Source organism: Malurus melanocephalus, unplaced genomic scaffold, assembly GCF_030028575.1.
Source record: "Malurus melanocephalus ecotype Western Australia unplaced genomic scaffold, MMel_1.1 scaffold_65, whole genome shotgun sequence".
NCBI classification, from domain to species: Eukaryota; Metazoa; Chordata; class Aves; order Passeriformes; family Maluridae; genus Malurus; species Malurus melanocephalus.
Genome location: NW_026623297.1, coordinates 2,631,766 through 2,653,520, shown reverse-complemented (window position 1 = coordinate 2,653,520; position 21,755 = coordinate 2,631,766). Strand labels below are relative to the sequence as shown.

The following is a 21,755-nucleotide window of genomic DNA, read 5'->3' as shown; positions in this document are numbered from 1 at the left end:
GCGATATTTTCTAACCCCAAACTTCTTTACAAAACCTTGTACACAGCTGAAATTTAATTTTAAACTTCAGTGAAGAATTGCAATAAATGCTTAGAGATAAATTGCTTCCTTCATTAATATCATGATTTTAAAGGCAATATTAATTCCTTTTGGGGAAAAAAAAATCTTTAGCAAGCCTGCTACTCTGGTAGTTCTGGGCAACTTTTTTGAGGAGGTGGGGATTTGCTGAAGCTGTTAGCAAGAAAATGAGCAGCCTTGTCATTCTGTGACTTTTTCTCTGGTATTTACCTGTTCGTGCCTGAGCCAAGAGGGGTTTAGTGGGGGCTGGGTTGTGTCATGAAGGGTGGGTGAATTCAGCTGAAATTATGATAATTGCTTGCCCATCTATTTAGTATTATTTTTGACTCTCCCCTGACTCCAGAAGACTCCAGGAGCATTTTTGCTGCCTCTCCCTTTCTGATGTTCCCTCCCATTTCTTTCTTCTTGCCCTGTATTTCTGACTCTCTGTTTAACACTTTGATCCCTATCTGCATCTGTTTCCTTCCTTCTCTTTCCTCCCAGCACTTCACTTCTCTCTCTTTTGTGCATTGACTTGTTGCTCTGCCCCCCTCCCTTGCTCTGTGAGCATTTTTAGTGCMCAGGACAGTGCAGACTGCCCCATTTCTGCCTCCTCACATCTCCCTCCTGCCTTCCTGGCAGATCCACCCCATCTCTCCCCCTTCCATGGCCCGGGGACTCTTCCCARCATTAGCAATTTCATGCCATGGCCTCATAAAAAAATCAATGTGAAAAAGCACCCTGTCAGTGCCCAGGGTTGACATGTGACCAAACACTTTAGCTGAGCTTTAGGTTATTTTATGCTTTAATGAGAAAGGTTATTAAGGAGATAGGGAATTGGTTTCATGTGTATCTCAGACCTTCCCAAAAAAATTTCATTTAAATTCACAAAGGCTCTTTCCAAGCCGTGAAACCATGTCAGTCCTGTGGAGGAGGAAATCCAGCTAAATGATGGAGCCAGCTGAAATAGAGGCATTTTGCAAAGCTGGCTTTATTGTGTAGAGGGAAAATAAGGGGATTTCCATGATTTTGTTGTCTAATTTCAGCAATGAAACACAGATTGGGATGGGAGCTCCCTGTGTTTTTATAATATCGTAAACACTGGGAGACCTGTGYGAGCAGTAAACCACTGGTGTGAATATTGCAGCTTCTAACAGCATTTAWCTGGAGGCAAGGAGCTTGTTCAGGACACAGCTGGAGTGAAGTGCAGTGGTGAAAGTTTAGGCAGATGGGACTTAAGAGATTCATGAAATATAGCTGGGAGCAGCCCTACGAGTTTCTGAATGCTCTGAGTGCTCATCAGCCAAAGCTGGTAAGCACTGAGAGGTCTTAGGGCTTTCCAGCAAAAGGGTTTTATTGCACTTCTGGTTGAGCTGTCCAAACCATGAGGGTCAGGATGAAAACCTTATTTGGTAAATCGAATGGCTAGGTCTGTCGATAACAGGGAAGCAAAGAACACAATTAAAAACACTCTGGGTGGCTTATTTGTGTGAGCCATTTGGATCAGTTGTGTGGACCCTAAATTGGAGCCTGGGATGCTCTGACATGYTGTGGTGGATTATACACAAAGCAGAAAACAGTGAATCATTCTGCTGCTCCAAGAGGCATAAATGCAGTCATAGTCTGTCCTTTTTAGTAAAAATAAGGCAAAACATTCTTGCTTCAGAGGATCACTGCCCCATGTAGACAAGCTGTGAAACAACTGCTGTATAACAGCATGCAAAAGTCTTTTTTCATCCGTTCCTAAACTTCCTATCACTATTTCCCTATCACTGTTGGCTACAAAAGCGTTTCTGGGTAAACAGGTACTTGGTTTCCAGAGCAGCARCCTCTTCCTTTTGCTTACCCACTTAATGATTCATGTGGCTGTTTTGCAACTCAGGAGCTGCTGGTGAGGTCACAGATCCTGGTTGTGTCATCCAAGTGCATGACTTAAAGAGGAGGAGCCTGCCCAGGAGAGGAAATTTCTTTTTTTAATCCACCAATATCTAGATAAGCAGCAGTTGTTGGGAATGAAAGCCAGGGAAAGTTGGTGGTAGCCAAACTAGGCTGTGACCAAATATTAACCTTTCAAAGGCGGGCTGGAGTGTGGTTGGATTTGCTCAGCACTATTTATCAGCATTAGCTATATAGGAGAGCAGAATAATCTGCTGATGGGGAAGAAATAATAAAGGAAGGAYTTTTTTATTTTGCACAAATAAAATACAAACCTGCAGCTGGTGCATCATAGAGTCAAAGAATGGTTTGGGYTGGCAGGAGCTTTAAAGATCGTCTAATTCCAAGCTCCTGCCATGAATAAAGGATACCTTTCACTAGACCAAGTTGCTAAACCTGATCCTTCACCTGTGTTAAATAAGTCCTCGGATCTGATCTCTCTTGGGCAAAGTGGGTGCATCAGGAGGAGGTTTTAATAGACAGGAGCAATGATTTGCTGCTCTTCATCAGGTCAATGCTCTCTTTTGCCCAATATGTTGCCACTAAAGCAGTAACAAGTTCTGGAATATAAGGATGGACCTAAAGTGCCCCAGCAAAACCTGTCCAGAGTAGCAGAGTCTCAATGTTGCCTAAATGATAAAAAAAACCTCTGGGAACCAAAAAAAAAAAAAAAAAAGTGTGTGTAGCACTGGCAGTAACATTTTTCCTCTTCTCAGTCAGGTCCAGAAGCTTGGGAGGAAGCACTGACAGTGTAAGAAATAATTCACTGTTATGAAATAACCTAATGAAGGAGAGGCACTGCCCACTCTTGGCAATTAGTGACTGGCTGCTGTGATGATGTTTCTTTATTTGTGTAACCCTCTCTGGGGTGACCATTGGGAGGCTGCTGCAAAGGCCAGTGTTTGGGCTTGTGATTTAATCCAATTCTTTAGTGGTTACACACATCAGTTTGTGTTGTGGAATAACTCTGTACACATAGAGAAATTCTGACACAGTCTGAGTCAGGGTTGATCCAACAGTGAGGAGAAACTCTGGGCASCCAGGGAGGACCAGAGTGGGGCCCTGACCTCTTGTGGTGACAGAGGAACTGGGAGCACTCCTGGCACTGGTGTGTCACTTAGTCCTGGGGATTTCGTGCTGCTTTGTGAATTAAATCCCAAAAAATCTTCAGAAAGGGGAAAAGTACATCATCCCCCAGGTCAGCAGCCAAATTATGGTCCATGCCCCTGTGTGCAGAAATGGTACTTTCTCATTTTCAGGCTTTGCTCATATCTGCGCTGGACTGTGGTTCTTTATTAAAATTKTTGTGATTGGTAAGCCTTTAATGTTTTGCATGAGCACAAATGTCTCCATATGTCTGTAAAGGCAAAGAAAGATGTTTTTAATGTCATTTCTGTGTTTAACAAGAGCAGCTTCCAAAGGACACCAGAACTGTATTCCATGGTTGTGTTTCGGTTCACAGCTTTCAAAGAAGAAGCATCACTTTCAACCAGGGTTTTTCTTCTCTTCTTTCAGGGGTGCATTCTCCGAAGTTGTTTTGGCTGAAGAGAGAGCGAGTGGGAAACTCTTTGCAGTCAAGTGCATTCCCAAGAAGGCGCTGAAGGGAAAAGAGAGCAGCATAGAGAATGAAATCGCAGTGCTGAGAAAGTGAGTACCAGACCTTCGTTTCTGCCTCTTGGCATCAGTTAGACTCTTGCATTTGAGGAACCGTGACTGACAAATGTGACTGACAAGTTGTTCAGCCCATCACAGACAGACAAGATGACACGAATTTAAATGGTGCTGAAAATCTTTTGGGAAATGCTCTTCTTCTCTTTTGTATGTATGCAATCAGATAACTGTAAAGTGGGGAAGGAGTTAGGCTGGAGTGAGTCCATGATGCCATAAAAAGACCTCATCCACTAAGAATGTCAGCAGTTGTGTCATAGGCTTTGAGGTGAGCAGGAGCAGGGTTATAATTTTTAAATGCTTRAAACAGACTGTTTACTAATTGCTCTAAAATTACTGCATGCTATGGATTGTCACAGGAGATGGTGTTAACCTGTGCCACAGAGAGGGATATCTCTGCCACTTCTGGAAGGTGGGGGTGTTTTTTCCTGAATGTGACTGTAATATATGGATAAGAAAAAGCATTTCACAATTGCTATGAATTTATTGTAGTTATTAGAGGCTTGATCCTTACCTCTTCCCTATTTTATGCCCTGAAGGCATGATTCATCTTACTTGACCGGAGACATTTGGATCTGAACTTACCACCCTTGACATTCATACTGCGAAATGGAAAGAGATTGGTTCCTTTAGGATTGGTTCAYGTAGTTTGTTTTAAACATCTGAACGTACATTTTCCTCTCACTGAGTTACAGTTAGCCCAGCTGTATAGAACTGACTCCACACTGGACAGGAGCACTGATTCCTGCTGCACTTCTTGACCCAGTGCTTGGTCATGTCAGAGCTGATGGCTGATCCTCTGGGCACCATGTGACAAAACAGATCCTAAAAACAAACTGGATGAACTAACTGCTCAGACAGTCTAAGTCAAAGRAGCTGGTTCAAGGACAAATTCAGACATCTCAGTAGGCAGAGGGGATCATTTTCAATGGGGAGACATAAATGGGGCTCCAAAGAGCTCCAGCTATTTGTAGCAGTGCCTTCCCATTGTTGGGCTCACCTCGGGTCAGTACAATGTAAACCAGTGACAAATGCAGCATTTTGTCTTCCTGTGTAGAGTTACTGAGGACCTGTCATAAAACTAAACCGTTGCCATCTCTGTAACCAGGCAATAATGGCCAATAACCACAGCTTTAAAGTTTTTATGTTTCTGGGTTTGTCCCCTGGTACTTGTGTGGGGTGTAASAGCTGCAGTATCGACATGTGGTAAGAATTGCYTTGCATCAGCCTTGAGCCTGAGCTRGTGGAGCAGAGAAATCACTTGGGTTATTTCTTGCTTCTGCATTGGGAAATGTTTCTGTTCCTTGCAAACAATTTCCTGAGAAACCAGGAGGCAGAACCCAGGCTGTGCTATTCCAGCTGCAAGGGTGGAGACTGAGTGGCCAGAAAATTCCTTTCATTTCATGCAATTAGATCTACTCAATCTCTTGTCCTATGCRTGTTAAGACCTTAAAAGATAATTTCCCTTTTTTATCTCCTGATGTCTTCTACTTAGCTGTTGCTAATACAAACTTTGCCTGTCATTGTCTTTATKCTGAAAATAGACATCCTTGCTTGCAGATGCAGCACGGAATTTGTRTGTGCCACCAAGGAAACGTTTAGAAAATAACAAACTAGATTCTGCCTACAGTTGAGAAGAAGGGATATCAACCTGTTTCTTTGTTCAGTGAATTCTCTGCTTCAAAAACTATCAGTAAAAATAGATTTGAGAGCGGYTGAATGAATCCTGAGCAGCTGTTGCTAAGCTCCATCTCAGTGCCCTCACTTTTGTTTTTCACAGTTTMGCACTGAGTGGGGATGGCCAGTTCTTGTGTTGTCCAATGGTTGGGTGGGACTCCAGAGCCCTGGGCTTCACTCAGAGCTCTGAGTTGCCCTGGCCATGCCCTGAGACACCTTTTCTGGAAGATGTGCACAGAGGATGCCTGGCAGGAGAAGTTGGTCCCTGTTCCCCRAGGGGAAGGTGCAGAGACACAGAGGATGGATGCAAAGCAAATACAAATTTGCACATGTGTTGATCCYGGTCTCCCTGCCTGGTTTTGCATTATGTCTTTGAGAGTGCTTAAACTCTAATGGGATGAAAGTCCCAAAGTCTAAAATGCAGACAGATTCCTTGAGATCCTTCAGAGATCTTACACTGGACTTTCTCCTCCTATATTCCATCATTAGAGTTTTGTTTTCCTCCTGAGAGGCTCTGTGCTTTCTGGCTGACCTCTGCCAAGTGTTGAGAAATGCAACAACTCTTCTTGAGTTCCTGCAGTTGTGTGTCAAATTGGGGTCTGGTAGAAAATCCTGAATATGCTCTCTGCCAGCTCTCAGGTGAGCTGCTCATGCYCCTGTGAGTGGTGAGTGGATTTTTAGAAACAGTCAGAGATTGTGCTGGCATGTCCAGGGTCATTACCCACAGTGTCCCATATAGTTTGTACCCTCAGGCATTTCTGGTGAAGGTTCAGCCCCCTGCTAGTCCTGCTAAATCATTCAGATCTGGCARAATCAATATGGGAGAGAGTTTGAGTGATGCTGCGTGTGTAATGTTTTGAGGAGCATTTTTTGCATTCAGGATTAAAAGTCTGAGCATGGARTACTGTAGGGAGTAAAGCCTGGTGATGAAAACATGAATCCAGTGAAAAAAAGCCTTGAGTCCCCTCTCACCTTTGCTACTTTCTTGTGGCACAAGAGTTATTGTCTGTCTCAATATTTATTACCTGTGAAACTGCCTTTATTGAAAAGGCTTTTGAATAAACAGTTTTACCTGCAGTTACTTTCCTGTCCTCTCTTGTGYTGGCAGACCCAGCAGAGTGGGTGTGAGAGGGGAGGTTTCTGAGCCGAGTTCTTCACGTGAAACCAAAACTTCTGTCAGTCCTTCTGTGTGTCTRAACTAAAAAGCTGTTGGGAGTATTAATCCAATATTCTATGCAGGGTGAGGTCAGTGACCCCTGTGTGAAGTACATGGAAGGTAGGAGATTTTATCGCTCTGTCTGTGGGCTTGGATGCTGCTGCTGCCAAAACAAAATGACACATTTTAGGAGCGATGTTCTGCGAACAGCGGAGCCGAGCTGCCAGCCAACTGATCTGCATGTTTGTGTGAGTGCCAGAGTGAATCATGCATACTCCATAATTCTATTTTTCCAGCCATGGCCAACAAATCTGTTCTTAAAAAAGAAAAAAGGCGGAAGAGCCGTTAAGTCAATATTTACGCCTAGCAACCTTAACAGGGTTCTTCCAATATGGACTCTTTCGTGTCCCGTGGAAATCCATGGCAACATTCCCCAAAGACTCCCATGGGTGGGGACAGAGTGGGAAGGAGCTCGCTGTCGAGTGATGTGCTGGGAGAGACTGAGTGTGCACTTCATCCAGGAGCCTGGGCCTGACAGAGCTTTTACACATATGCCTAATTTCAMACAATTGTTAGTTCAGTAAAATTGGTGAGGAGGCCGAGCTCCCCTTGCTTGGATGCTTCAGAGAAGGCTGAGAGTCCCACTGGGCACCTGTGTTTTGTACCACGTCAAGAGGGGAGTTTTCTTAACATCTTAAACTAACACATTAGGATGTGGAAAACATGCTTAGAATGGCTTAGAATCTGTTTGAGGAAGAAAATGGGAATTCTGGAGCTGGAYTGTCACAGCTGCAGCAACARCAGCACATGTTTGCYTTTGTGTGACAGAGTTTTTCTGATSTGACATGKAGGGGSTTTCATAACCTGCTCTGGAAGCAACTGTGTYCTGGTTTTGGGCAGAAAGAGAAATGCAATCCTTGCCATTATTTGCTGTAGAATGGAGGAAATTTCTTCCACTTACGGTAATTGTGCAGGTGTGAACACGCTGAAGGAGGAATCATCTGCTAGACAGGTTCTTGAAGGCAGTGCATGGTTTGAAGAGTTGGTCTGCAGAGAAGCAGTAGTTTGAGGTTCTAGTTAAATAGGGGAAAAAACAGCTTATAAGTCAGATAGAAAAACAATATGCATGATTTGCTTGTGGGGTTGGTTTTTGGTTTCTCTTTTCTTGGCTACACCACTATTTATTACAAGAAACTTTCTGCTGCCTGGGCAATACCTGCCCAGTCGTAGACTCAGTGCTGAGTCAGAGCCAAGCAAGGGGAGGAACAATAAACTGTGTGTACCCTTGCACCCAGGTTTATTGATTGCTTAATGGCAGTAATGTGCATGTCTTGTTAAGCAATACTGTCTAGCTAGCAAATCATACTCTGCTTTAACCAGTTTCTGCTGAACAGGAATTTTAAAAATAATTTCTAAACTATTTAAGTATCTCTTACCTTCTCCCCCTCCCTTTTTCTATCCTAGATCCTCTGGAAGAGGCATCATTAAATTTCTTATTACAAACCAGATCCGTGCCTTCCTGAGGTCTGAGGCTACTTTTTCTGTTAAACAGAGTGAACAATTCCTAGCAAGTCAGCTAAACTTCTGCCAGAGCTTTCCATCCCCGTTTCCTCKGGAGACAGGATGTTCAGGCAGTGATTCATGCCCAGGCACTGCCTCACTCCTTATATGCTTGCACCTACAGCCAGGAGCTGCTGCTGGGATAAARTGCAGGGAGAGAGGAGGGGAGGCATCCTCCTGCAGAGTCTGGGAGGTCAGGGCTRTACCCAGCGTGAAACTAAACAAAAAACAGCAATGAAATGTTTTCCTAATGTCGGTGAAAGTGTGGGAGCTCCTGRTCTTCCATCAGCTGATGGTCAAAGGGGCCCCTTGCTCCCTGCCAGGAGGCAGCACTGTTCCTCATGCTAAAGATAAAAAAGGTGGAAGAATCACCCCTTCTCAAGATTTCCATGAAGGCTGCAGGGRTAATTAAAAGATTTTACCTCTTTGCTCCTTTTCAGCAGCCCATTGACAAACTCCCTGTAAAACCTCTCTGTCCCAGATTCTTGTCTCTGTTATGCCCCATCCCTCCGGAGCTGACCCAATAGCCTCCAGGAAGAGGAATCCAAATTTAGTTTTGAAACCCATTAGTTACCTCTTATTAAACTCTTCTGTGCAATTTAACTCGGAATCAAAGGCTACATTAATTCTGAATAAAATTGGCCATGCAGAAGTTTAATGTGCCCTAACATAAATTCAGGCATTTAATTAATTCAGAGGAACATTCCTGAATGACTTTGTGGGACAGACCCATCTATTCAAGCCATGGCTGTCTTTGGGTCAAAAACCACCCTTGCAGGCCTGGGTGGTCCCAGACTCCAGTTTCCCAGTCTGGAGGCTCTGCTGGTGCCCACTGATGTTCTCCTRTGGTTTTTGTGTCCAAGGTTACACAGCAGAGTACAGGGCCAGCTGAACTTAAGACATTCAGATCCTGTGTTGATAAGTGCCAACATAAAAGTGATGGTAATGTGTAGCTGATGTACAAAAAGCTGTGGGATTGACCCTTACGGGGTTAATGGCTAATTACCTCTTTGCACCCCAGCAGTAAGAGCTCTTTTTTCTGTGAAGAAATGGAGGGAYGGTTAGGAAATWWAAAARMWRAAAAAAAACCATTTGACATCTCTGTCAGGTATCATCATTTCTCTGGTGCTTTTCTTACTCTATAAACAAAACAGGMTTGCTGCTTTTTTATTTTTTCCCCTGTTTTTTTTCTCCTCAGTGAATAATGGTGAGAAGATCGGCTGCCTCAGCAAGAATTGAAGAGACAGCTGGTTGTTATATTAAGTAATCACTCTCTGAGAAAGCTTTTATGTAGATTTACTTGTTAAAACCTGGCTTGCTCATGCCACTGCAGTTGTGCTGGGGTGACAGAAGGCTGACTCTGCTCTCCCTGTGCTGCCATGCTCCAAGCCCTGCCAACTGCAAATCCAGGGCATCCCAAAAAACAGCTCCCCAGTGGGGCTCTGCATCCCCAAGGATGGCTCAGGGTACTCAGACACGCAGCCACCAGTTAAGGGGTGATACCCAATGGTGCCATTAATGATGTTGATGTCAGTGGTGTCATGGTAGGGCCTTTCCAAGGATATATTTGTTGGCACCGTGCATGGATTTGCTTCATCATTGCCCCCATAYATCTTTTGGGCTGATCTGGATGCCTGGAGGGACCTTGGCACCCTTACAGCTGTGCACTTCTGCAGAAATCCCTGCTAGGGAGGCAGGCAGGCGTGGATAGGAGCCAGGACCTGCAAAAYTCAGGGCAGGGGGACAGTTGGGCATGCCTGGAGGCTGAGATCAGCCTAAACCATGAGATCATCTCCTGGATCAAGGAGATGCAGACTGGATGAATTGCCCTTCTCCGGTTTCAGGAGAAAGGGAATCTGACCCTGTGTTTGTGGATATGGCACAGGGCAGCTCTGCCTTGGCACAAGCAGTTGGCTCTGTGCTAAGCAAATAGTTTTGCTGCAAAGAATTCATCCGAGTGAAAAAAAATGTGAAACCTGAAACAAAGCTGACACCATTCTTCATCACTAAGATGCTGGAAACTTCGCAGGGGAAGACTTGCAGCCAGGACTGCCTGGATTGCATTTCATGCTAGATTAGATGTAAGCAGATGTAGGGAAACAGATCGAGGATCTTAAAAAATCCTTAAAATACATCAAATGAGAGAGAAAAATCCCCTCTGAAGTAGTAATCACAGAATCCTTTGTATCTTCTCTGGTTGTGTACAGTTCCATTCACGTGCAGATTGCTGGGTCAGGCCTCAGGGATGGTGTGTGCCATTTCTGTGTCTCAGCCTGGCTTCACACCCTGCACACCCAGGGAGCTCTGTTCCTACAAAGAGGTTGTAGTGTGACAAGTCATTTCGCTGTAATTGCTGGGTGGTGACACACCTGTCCTCTCTCTGGTGGTAGTGGTAGTTTACCAGATCTCACTGCCATAACTATTGTCCTCCAAGGTCACCCCATACTCTGACACTCATCTCAAAAAATGGGTCATCCTTTATACTGACTCATCGCATCTCAAAATCCATGTTGGAAGGATGAGATTGAAGCATAGTGTCATTCAATGTTCTGACTTTTAAAATAATTCAAGGAAGTAACAGTTGATTTCAGAAAGAGTTGTTCTCAGAAGGATCTAAATCTAGCAGAATGAGTTTGTCAGGCTTAGGGGGTGTCTGCTTCTGTGCCTCACAGAATCACAGAATATCCTGACTTGAATAGGGAAGGATCCTAAGGATAAGGATCCCTAAGGATAGGGACCCATAAGGATCATTGAGTCCAACTCCTGGCTCTGAACAGGACACCTCAGGAGTCACAGTGTGTGCTTGAGAACATTGTCCAAACACTTCTTGAGCTCTGGCAGGCTCAGTGCTGTGACCACTTCCCTGGGGAGCCTGTTTTGTGCACAGGTGGAATAACAAAGCCAGGGTCCTTCCAGAGCTCCTAGCTGAAGAATATTGCCCTATTTTCCAGTATGTAATACTCAGGAMGATGGTTATGATTGTGTTCCAGTGGTACAAGTATCTGATTATATTGTCATCGTCTGTTACCTAAAAGGAAAGAATTGTTGAGATGGACAAAGCCTTTTTAATAAAATCTAAAAGTTTGATAAAAGAATCAGCTTTAAATCTGGATTCATAAAGTCTGTCTTTGTAACACCCACATGTTTAAACCTAAGAGTTACCTAATTTGCAAGCAGGTGCCTCTGGTAGTAGGGACAGCTTGGTCTCCAGTGCTTGCAGTTCACATCTTCAAGGATGATTTGGGGTCTAAAGGCAGCTAAGGATGTATTCGATGTATTCCTAAGTGACTGTGTTAGAATACATCCTCTTCTGTTTTTTTTTCCTCTCAAAATTTTTATAGGTAATCTGGAATGTTTTGTAAAAAATAAGGTGGGGTTTCTTTTCCGTGGAAGTAATTTCTTCATTTGGAAGAAGTACARAAGCTGTTTAAATGTCTCATGGCATTAGGGAAGTGAAGATGTTCTTGTCTAATATTATCAACCCCTTGCATTTTGCCTTCATTCTCTGCTTTTGTATTGAAACATGAGCTGGAGGAATTCAATGTTTTATAATAAGCTGTTGTGATTTGCTGTTGGGAACCAGTTAGTTTCTAACCTCAAAGTGGCCATATTTTGATGATGGGTAAGTTTTTAGATGCATAGTCCAAGCAACTCAACGGATAATCCTTTATCTTACTTCCATGCTATTAAAATCCACATCAATAACTCATAAAACACTGGGGTATTGGTAAGGTAAAGTTATAATTTGTGAATCACTGCATAAAGAGAATAAGTAAAACAAGGTTAGAATCATCTGGCCAGCTGGAAGCATCCTCAAGGTACACAGCTGCGCCTTAGCTCAAATCTCACTTGCTGTGGAAATCATCAAATATGCATTTCTAAGTGGATCAGAATGTACAGGGAGGATAAACAAGTATTCCAGAAGTGTCTGTTCAAGAAGGTAGAAACARAAATCTTATCAGAAATGACACTTTTTGTGAGTACTCCTTGTCCAAAGCTGTTTTTCGCTCTTAGTTGCATATTAAAATGCTTTGTAAACACGAATTGCTGTATTTTTGGCCTTCATTGTATGCAATAAGACAGTAATGTTATCAGTGGGCAAGTTTTTCTGAGACTTCATTGTGAATTTAAAACAACTCTTTCAGCAACTTACACCTCCTGCTTTCATTTATAGAAGATGCATCACAATTCAATTTTGTGTCTCATTAAGGTAACAATTCTGGGTGTCTTAAACCAGAGTTTGGCAGAAGGGGGCTGGTTCTCCATAATAAAATGAAGAAATGTTTGCACTCCAACCCACTTTCTGCTTCATCAGGTTCAACCTGACAGCAACCTCTGTGTTTGGAATATATCCAAAATWTTCTGAACTGACAGCTGCATAAATTAATTGGTATTTGACCAACTAAGTCTGCAGCTGTCCACTGTGATACATATTGATTGTTTCTTGTAATGCTTACTCATACAACACTTCATTTGTGTTCAGGAAAAGTTCTGAAGGGGAAAAAAAGTGAAAAAAAAAAATATCTGTAGCTACAGACTTTATTTTTTTAACAAAGACAGACATACAAGACACTCATTTAGTCTGGGGGCTGCCCTGGTGATCAGTTTGACCAAGGAAACGCTGCTGATAATTTTATTCCAAATTAAACATTGATTATCTTTTTTAAATCAGAAATTCTAATTTTTCAAATCATGTCATGTTCGTAAGGCATTGGCTTAATGAAAATAGATCTTTTTTCTTTATCCTGATTTAAGAGTGGCCCTAGTAAGGGTTGTGCTTCTGTAACTACAGGACTTWAAGCCTGTTAATCAAACTGGATTCCAAACTAAAGCCTAACATTTTCCTCGCTTGCCTCCATGATTCTATATCTCTGGCTGTCAGAAGCATCTGGATATATTGCCCAGGTCTTGAATCTCTCTAAGTGCAGAAACCTGTGYGTGAATTTTAATACTGACAATTTGTATCAGTAAGTGGACAATGAAATCATTTCCCTAAGGACAGGTTACTTTGCCAGAGGTTTTATCAAATGAAAATGATGGAGCATTACATTAAACAGGAATGCTTTTGCCTCCTTGACTTACCCCTTAAATTTTTTGTCCAGGAATGCAGACACAGGTGAATTGAAGCCTTCTTAGAGTTAAGAGGTTCTTCTTTGAAGGCACTCAAAAATATAAATAGCAGAATTTATATCTTTTTCTTGCAAGTTTGTTCARTAAGTTTGAGTAGGGATATTTGTAGGAAGCTTTTGAAAATAATGTTATCTATATTGCAGGTCTATACTGAACCAAAACCAACTGACAAATGTATATCAGTGAACTGTGCCAGACAGGTTTCTGCACACCAGCAGTGTCTCCTTCAGAGATTACTCCAAATTTCTATTTATAATCTRTTTGGTCCACACCAAATAAAATAACAACCTGCTTCAAATATCTTCATACCTTTGTGATATCTCCTGTCTTGGCTGACGCACCAGGGATTAAACTGCGACCTTTTTGGACTTTCACATACATATCTTTACAGCCTCAGCTAAGCAGCCATTCCCTGCAGGCCACTGGAATAGACTCAGGCCTTGGTGGACTGGGCTCTGAGTGCTGTAGTTAACTCATGCTCTCAAATACTGGWTTGAAAAGTGGGGTTCTTTCTCAGCTGTTTGATTTTTTTTTTCTCCTCTACCAAAAGCAGAAGAGTTCACAGGCAGCAGCAGCATTTGGCATAATACATTTTGTCAAGAAGCATCTCTCCAGACCAAAGCAATCTGGTCAGTCCCTTGTCTACTGTAAACTTGATAATTAGAAGAGAAAACAGTGGCTGTTCACAGCTTTGCTCTTAAAGGGGATAATGGGGGATTTCTAATTGAAAACAAAGAGGAAAGAATTTTTTCCTTGTTTTATATATGCTCTCTTATGTGAGCCACAGCGAATATGTGGATATGACACAATCCAAAAAGATGTAGCTTTTATTAGCATTCATACAGAAATGCCAGTTCTCCCCTTTCTATGTCACAGTAACAGCAATGGCTGGCTGATGTATATTTAGTACATGTGGGTTGGTGGGAGGGAATTTGAAAATTTTTTGTGAAGTTTGCAACTGTGCCTTCTGTGTTTTTTCTGTGTTCCCGAGAAAATTGCTGTTGAGTGGAACTGCTGCGTGTCCCACAGTGTTTGTGTCTTGAAGGCATCGTCCTTGCCATTTATGGTGTCCAACACACGCGTCCGARCCATGTAGCACCACCATGGGCAAATGAGCTCTCGTCATTAACAAACAGACATGGGTAACATGATCTAATGCTATTCTGGTCAATAGSAAAATTCAAAGTCGTTGAACTTGGTTACATGACTCCTCGAGGCTCCCTTGAGAATCTCAGCCCAAAGCAAAAGGGGAAAGGAAGCCCGAGCTGAGGTCACCCATGAGGATTGCGGGGCTTTGTCTCGTGCGGTTGTGCAGTGTGGGCTCAGGGCTTTGTGCACATTAAACGTGCTGCACAGCCTCCTTTCYTCATCCCCAGTGCCTCCTGGATGGAGGGATGTGTCTGAAAAACCAACCATAGCCCATATGGGATTTACTGTTCCAAAGGTAGATGCTCTTTGTTCGAGTGCTCCCAACGCGGGCTCAGCTGAGCCCACACAGGATCYTGGCTTTCCYGCARAGACAGYTCTGTGCCCTTTCTGGATCAGGATGGGAGCACTGGGTGTTCTGTGGTGCTGCTGCTGATTTCAGTTGCTGTGKCTGAAACTTCAGCCTGCAGAGAGAGAATCTGCCAGGGACTGGCCATGTATCCTCTCCTCCCTCCAGGCAGCCACAGAACTGGAACAAGGGAATCCAAAAAGCTGCTTCTATGAGAGTGGGGAACATGGCCCGGGTCTTATGGAGTGGGGCTTCCTCCTGCTGGTATCATTAAATTGGTTCTCCTTCTGGAAACTGAAAGGCCAGAATGGAGTTGATCACTGAGCTTCCCCCTGAAAGGGTTGGGTTGGCATGCAGAGATTTTCTTCCCTCCTTTTTCTGATTTACTATTAGGATGYTGAATTGCTGACTTTGTTTAAAATTCCTCCTACTATTAGAAGCACATGTTTCTGGTTTTCTTTCTTATGATGATGTCGTTTGCACTCTTACCCAAGAGCTGTTTTCTTAATAGGACCAACTAAATTTGGAATCACTCTGAATTGCTCTTGAGATGGAAGATTGATGTCAGTATTTCTGGCAATCTTACACTATATTTCTTTCCCCATAGCTGAGCCTTAAACGACTATTCAAGCTGGAACACCTACACCATTTTATTTTAACATAGTTAGATTGGTTTTATTTTAGTGCTGTATACGCTCCTAGAGTAGCTGTTATAGGTAAAAATATTAGCAGGATGGTTTGGGGAAGATTAGTAAATAACAGAAAGAGGATGTCAGTGAGTTAGAGGGCTGTGCTCTGCATCAGTGAAATCTTACAAACCTTAGAGATGTGATCCTGTGCTGACACTGTCCCATCTGTATCTCAAGCACACTCCAGTGGCATTTTTAAAAGTTTATACACAGGACAGTGATCTGGATCCCAGTGGAATCCCCTGTCTGGAAGACATTGGAGACACCTCATGGGTTTTATTAGTCAGCTATATAATTTCCTGTGTCATGATTATTCCTGCTGAATCCATGGGGGCCATGACTGTTCTCTGCACTTGGGGCTGGTCATAGGTGATCCATCACAGTCCTCCCAGTCCTGGACTACAAACCAAGAAATGCCAGTCCTGAGAGGAGCACTCATTTCAGTGCTGGTCTTACACCATCCTGGAAACCTCTTTAAGGCTCCCTTGTGAAAAACTATCAGATCTTTTTCAAGAAAAAAAAAATACCCTAACTGCCCAAAAGTTCAGGCTAATTTTGGACTAGACTTTGTGTGTCAGCAGGTTTAAACCCCGTGTTTGGTTCTGGAAGGAGAAAGTCACTCACCTGATCTGACCCCCTGCGTCAAGAGGGATGTCTTCTTTCATCTGTTTATGCTATGTAGATCTTGATAACTGGATTTGACTCATGGTTAGAAAGGTGGCCAGGCTTCATGGGGGCCTCCTGCTTCTACACTGGAACTGCAAAACCACCCGTTGTACTCCTTCCAGAAAAATACTTTATTATTCTCATTTGCCCAGGARTTTTTTAGTTGTATTTACTTGTGGGTTTATTTCTCAACTTACTAAAAGAGCTCGTGTTTCTTTAATATTCTGCCTATTTAGGTCCTTATTTTGTAGAATATCTCAGTTTTTACTGTGCAGAATTGATGGCAGGGTTCTTTATAGACACCTCTGGGTACCTGGAGAATCTTTTGGACATTCCTCATGCAAACTCTGTAACTGGAAGTGTTCCTGTGGCATGCGGTCATTGATGGGGAGAATGGTGAGATCAAAAATGCATTTTTAGAGTGGGGTAATCCTGAAAAAAAACACTTGATTTGGCAATAATTCCTGGTGATAATCCAGTTTTTATCTTCATTTATTTAATCAATTTATTCCCCTTGTAAGTTTTGGTTAACTGAGAGGTTGATTTTCGGAGCACACTGATGTTGTGTGGGTGAGACACAGCAGGGACCCATAGCCAAGGACATGAAATRTATGGAAATGGGGCAAAAGGAGGGATTTTGGTGGAGGAATCAGTGCTCTGACTGCTGTGGCTGATTTGTGTCTTAATTTTAGGAAAATGAAAGAGCATAAGCCTGAGAGCTTATTCTGGAAATGGCTTTATAATAATGGTTTTCAACCATTTGAATAGGCAGGTACTTAATTTTTTTTCCAGTAGCAGAGCCAGCTCCTCCAGAGCAATTTAATTTGAAACTCCTGAATGATGGATTTACTTTTTTAGTTATCCTTTACGGACTCTGTGAAGCCCACAGATTCCCAAGGGTTTGCAATCCCCTGGGTGGAAATCACCACTCTGAAGCATGGAGAAATGAATAATAAAACTCCAAAGAAAATAACAGGAGAAAGCAGACGCTAACTGCAGCAGGTTAAAGCACCTCCAGTGGCAGGAAAATCCCTATATATTAATTTTCTTTCCAAGTCAGCACTTGAGCTCACAGAAATCTTAATTGGCCTCACAGGAGTCTCAGCCCATTCCTGTGCTGTGGCCACTCTCCAAGGGAGAAGCTGATGTTAAGGGATTTGGTGCCACTGAGAGTGTTGGTGTCCRTGGTTTTATGCTTRRTCCWGGCCTTGGTTTCCCTTCTCCAAAGYGGATRAAGAAGCTCAGAAAATAGGTTTTTTTCTGAGCCTGTTCCAGACTAAACTTTTCATTTGAGGGGACCATCTCTTCCCCAAGACTCGTCCTGAAGCCACACGTGCACCTGAGTTCATTGGGTGATGGCATAGCCACACTGAAATAACATTTTTGAAACAAAATCATAACCATTGCTGAGTTATATAAATATCARCACTTGGCACTGTTGTACAAAGCCAAAAGTATTGCTGGGAGAAAGCAGTTAATTCAAAACTGCTTTGCAGTGCTGTGCTTCTCCTTGTATTATAAAAAAATATAAATATAAATAAAGTGGAACATTGTGAGCAGTTGATCTTGCTGGGTTGTAAACAATTTTCCTCATGTTTTCTCCTCCTTACCTTTGATAATGGTGAGGAATCATGCTGCTGATCAAAGAAACTGCATCAAGTCTGCTGTGTTGGGATTGGAAGCTTTTCCGTAGCTCTGCCAATAGGACTTATTGTCCCMTAACAGGCCAAAAATGCTCCTCAAYTGGGATCAYTACATTTGTAGTATYCCCCTTCCCTCAGAGGCAGAACACACGCACATTACTCTAAATAGAAAATATATTTAAACATAACACATGGCTACATGGATGCTTTTAAGATTGTGTAATCCAGGAGAAAGGGGGAATGGAGGAGGAATGGAGTGAGATKAGAAGATTTGAGACAAAACTTTCTCCAGCTTGGATGCTGAAGAGGTTCCCAAACAGTCAATTCCTGCTGCATGTTTTTGTGCTTCTCGCTTAAAATGGAAAAGAAATCTGAAAGTGATCACAAATGCCAAGAGTTTGAACAAGAACTGTGAATCCCCTAGCAAACTTAGAGTTGTTCAAACTCGCCTTTAGTACTTCATAGACAGAGAAGTTTTACWGGTAAGTTCTAAAAGCTATAAACAGCCAAGTGAAAGTACGTGCCAGGTCATTCTTGCTTTCAAGGAAGAAAGAAGAAACCTTGTCAGAGGTGCATCCATACGCGTGAGACTCATGGCCAGATACTGGCAGTGGTCGTGGCTGGAGAAAGATTTGCACAAGGGYTCAAATCTCCCCAGTGTTTGTTCCTTAAATCAAAACAAAGTCAGGCAGGGATCAATGAGCCCTCAGGACAATGGGAGCTCAGGTGATGGTGCCACCAGCTAACTCATGTGCACGATGCTTGGATGGCAAATCTGCTGCTTGACTGAGCTCCTCCTGCCCTCCCTCTGCAGGGAGATGCCCACGAGGATTTGTGTCGATCCGAGGCAGCGAGATTTGTGTGTGAGGCGTCTCGCACAGAGCACAGTGTGCTCCATGTATTACAAAATAGATTTGTCTGTAAACGATGCTGACCTTTACCGTGGTTCCGTCTGCTTGAAAAGAAAGCCCTGAGGAGACATCTTCCACCGAGCAGAYGACACTGTGATTTCTGTAATCTGCGTGTGGTATTTCTGACTTAGGAAAGGCTAAGSCATTTCATGGCTGTGTCTGCCCATCAGATACCTTAACACCTTCGTGTCCAGTCTCTGGCTGGCAATTCTGCTCTAACCCAAATTATTTCAGTTGGATTGGGTGTGTAGAGCATAGTGGATGAAGAGCTCCAGGATTTTTGCATACCTTTGCTGGAGTTAGTGTTGTTCCTCACACGACTGACTTGTCTGCTATAAACAGAAAAGCCACATGCAATCTGTCATTGATTTTCCTGGAAGTGTTCAAAAACCATAAGGATATGACCCTTGAGGACATGGTTTAGTGGTGAACATGGCTGGCAGTTGGATTTGGTGATCTTAGAGGTCTTTTMCATAGTGATTCTGTGATTCTGTAACGTGATGTGCACTGTGGCATGGACCATATTATAAACCCATTTATGTGTGCATTTATTAGCCTCAAAGAAATCTCTTTAAACATCATAATTCATAGTTATATCTCACCATGGTATCCTGGCACTGTGTTTGCAACACTGCAAACACTGAAGTACAAAAAGATCCTTCTCTGCCTGTGAAGAGGTGGAAGTGTTTTATTAATGGGTATGAGAAGAGCATTCATGAAAAACGGGTTTTTAAGCAAATCTGACGGTTGCAAGGACATGGATATTGCTAGAAATCCTTTGGATCGTGGTGCTGATTGTGGGSCCACACTGGACTAATATCCTTTAATAGTAATTCCTATAGAAGAAAAAAAACCCCAACATTATTTCACCCAGACACATACTGTGTGTCCTCCTGCCCACCTTCAGGAAGCTCTTCCAGAGTGTTGGATCAGTCTTTGTCCCTTCTCCTTGGACCTGTCAAATCTTTTGTGTCTGACTGCCATTGCTGAAATAACTGAGCCTGGTAGGGAGGCAGATGTTCCCTGGGATAGGATAAGCTTAATTTAGTGTATGAACTCCTTAGATTAGTMCTGAAATCWGATCTGGGATRCCCTGGTGAGCARRGACCAGCACAGGCTRCAGTGCTGTRGGGAGATGCAGGACATGGATGTTTGGTCAACCCACGGGGAGAATGAAACCAGGCACAGAGCCCAGTTTCTCATGAACTCTTTGGTCAGATGGGCAAGGCAAATGAACTCCCCTGGAGTCAAGGTGTGACCAAGTCTTTTCATTTCCTTTTTGGGAACTGGAAATGGTCCTGCCTTTCTAAAGACATCACTGCAATAGGATTCCTGCCCTCAAATGGTTAAGTGCTGATGCTTGTCTGCATGATTTCCTGCTTCTTGGGAATGTGTTAAGCATTAAATGATGCATGAGCACCTTTGAGGGAGGTGTTACATTCTGTATGAAACTGTACACAGACTATTTATTTTTCACTGATGATTTTATTCTGCTTCCAGGCTAACTTGACATGCTAAGCAGGCCCTGAAGCRAAGCAGTAATTTGCCCTCCTCTAAACAAACACGTCCTCTAATTACTGTTTTAAAGGTGCTATCACATAGGAAGAAGCAATAGAAAATAATTTTATAGGGTGGGACACATGTCAAACTGGCGCTGGCATGAAAAAAATGTCTTGAAGTTGTAACAACTTGTCTTTATACTTGGCATGCTGCTTTGCCTGCCCTGAATTTAGTAAGATSTTGGGTGTGATATTTCCTAGGAAAGATTCTTATCTCAGGGATCGGGGTCTGTCTAAATTGCAAATTTTTTTTTTTTTTTGCTCATCAGTTGGCCTCTGCTTTACGTTTTTTGCTTTTATTATTTCCTTTTTCCCATGCATGTTTTAGCAGGTGAGCACTTGTAATGTCAGCTGGGGACTGAAAAGGGCTCTCCTGTCAGGGTAAAGACAGGGAACACTACAGCCTAAATTGGAARAGCCCATCTTTGCCATTTGGAGGGATTGTAACAGGCTCCTGACAGCCACAAGAGATACAGAGCGAGATTCAGATCAGGCAGTCATTAGAGTTTTATCTTGAGGAATGTGCAATCAAGACGAGCCAAAATCTCTTAGTAATTTAGATTGCAGTCAGCTTTAATTATGAAGCCCAACTTCTGATCCTCTCCTCTCCCCCTGGTCACAATTTTCAAAATTTAATTGGTCTCAAAGATGACATATTTATTTCCAAATAGGCTGGTTTGGTTTCTGTAGCTTGAAAAGGAAATGAAGCCAATCYGGTTTCAGTGGCAGACCACCAGACAAGTTGGCATTTGATAAACACTTGTGTGTGTTCTTCTGAAGCTGCCATCCCYTACCTTTGCCATGCCACCAGCAGTRATCTGAGCGAGTYACAGGCCCTGGGCAACAGCGTTCACAGCTCTCCTCTGTGAGGGATAACAACAACAGCTTCAATCTGAGCTCAGTTTTTTATTCCATGTGCTGATTAGTAGAGTTAGAAGATCTCCCATACATGTTTGATATTATGACTTATTAATTACTCTGTATTATTTATTAGGTGTCTCTTAAGAATTTCCTAAATGTTCTTTATGCTTTTACTTTTTAAAAAAAATCTGAGACTTTTTAAAAGTTGGCCATATTATTAAATGAAATTGTCTTCTCATTATCTAGATTGAGTTTGTTTTTCATATTTGTATGGACCTTTCCTGCCATTTCTGTGACACATTTTGTATACATAAATCCCTCTTCCTCACGCTCCAAGAGGAAAATAACATGCCTGGAAAAAGCAACCATTGGACAGCATCAAAACATKCATGATCTCTGCAGTCCATTTGGGTAGCAGAGAGAGAATAAACACTCAGCAAAGTAGCASAGGAATATAAAGAGCTGAGAAGGTAGGGAAAAAAGCCATTTTTAGCTGTACTGCGCTGTATGGATCAGTAGAGTTCACCACCAGGAGCCTGTTAACATTTCAGAAAACAAACACTTGTTTAAACAATTTCCTTCCATTAGAATTCAGTCAGAGGCTCCTTTGTTCAGACTCATCTGAGTTGATTATTTATTCTTCATGCGAAAATATTTTAGTTTCCTCAGAGGAAACTGCAGCATGCTTTGGCTAGCAGYAGCTTGAGTTTGCACAGTACAACATTGCTGCAATAATGGCAATAAATGG

At 42.7% G+C, this 21,755-nt stretch overlaps 1 protein-coding gene across 1 annotated transcript in view; it reads left to right on the top strand.

The window, feature by feature from the left end:
- Nucleotides 1–21,755, top strand: part of CAMK1D (calcium/calmodulin dependent protein kinase ID) — a 203,309-nt gene that overhangs the window by 86,303 nt on the left and 95,251 nt on the right. Inside the window, exon 2 of the mRNA XM_057366458.1 lies at nucleotides 3,508–3,639. Coding sequence (XP_057222441.1) covers nucleotides 3,508–3,639 — 132 coding nt within the window. The remainder of the gene's footprint in view (nucleotides 1–3,507; nucleotides 3,640–21,755) is intronic.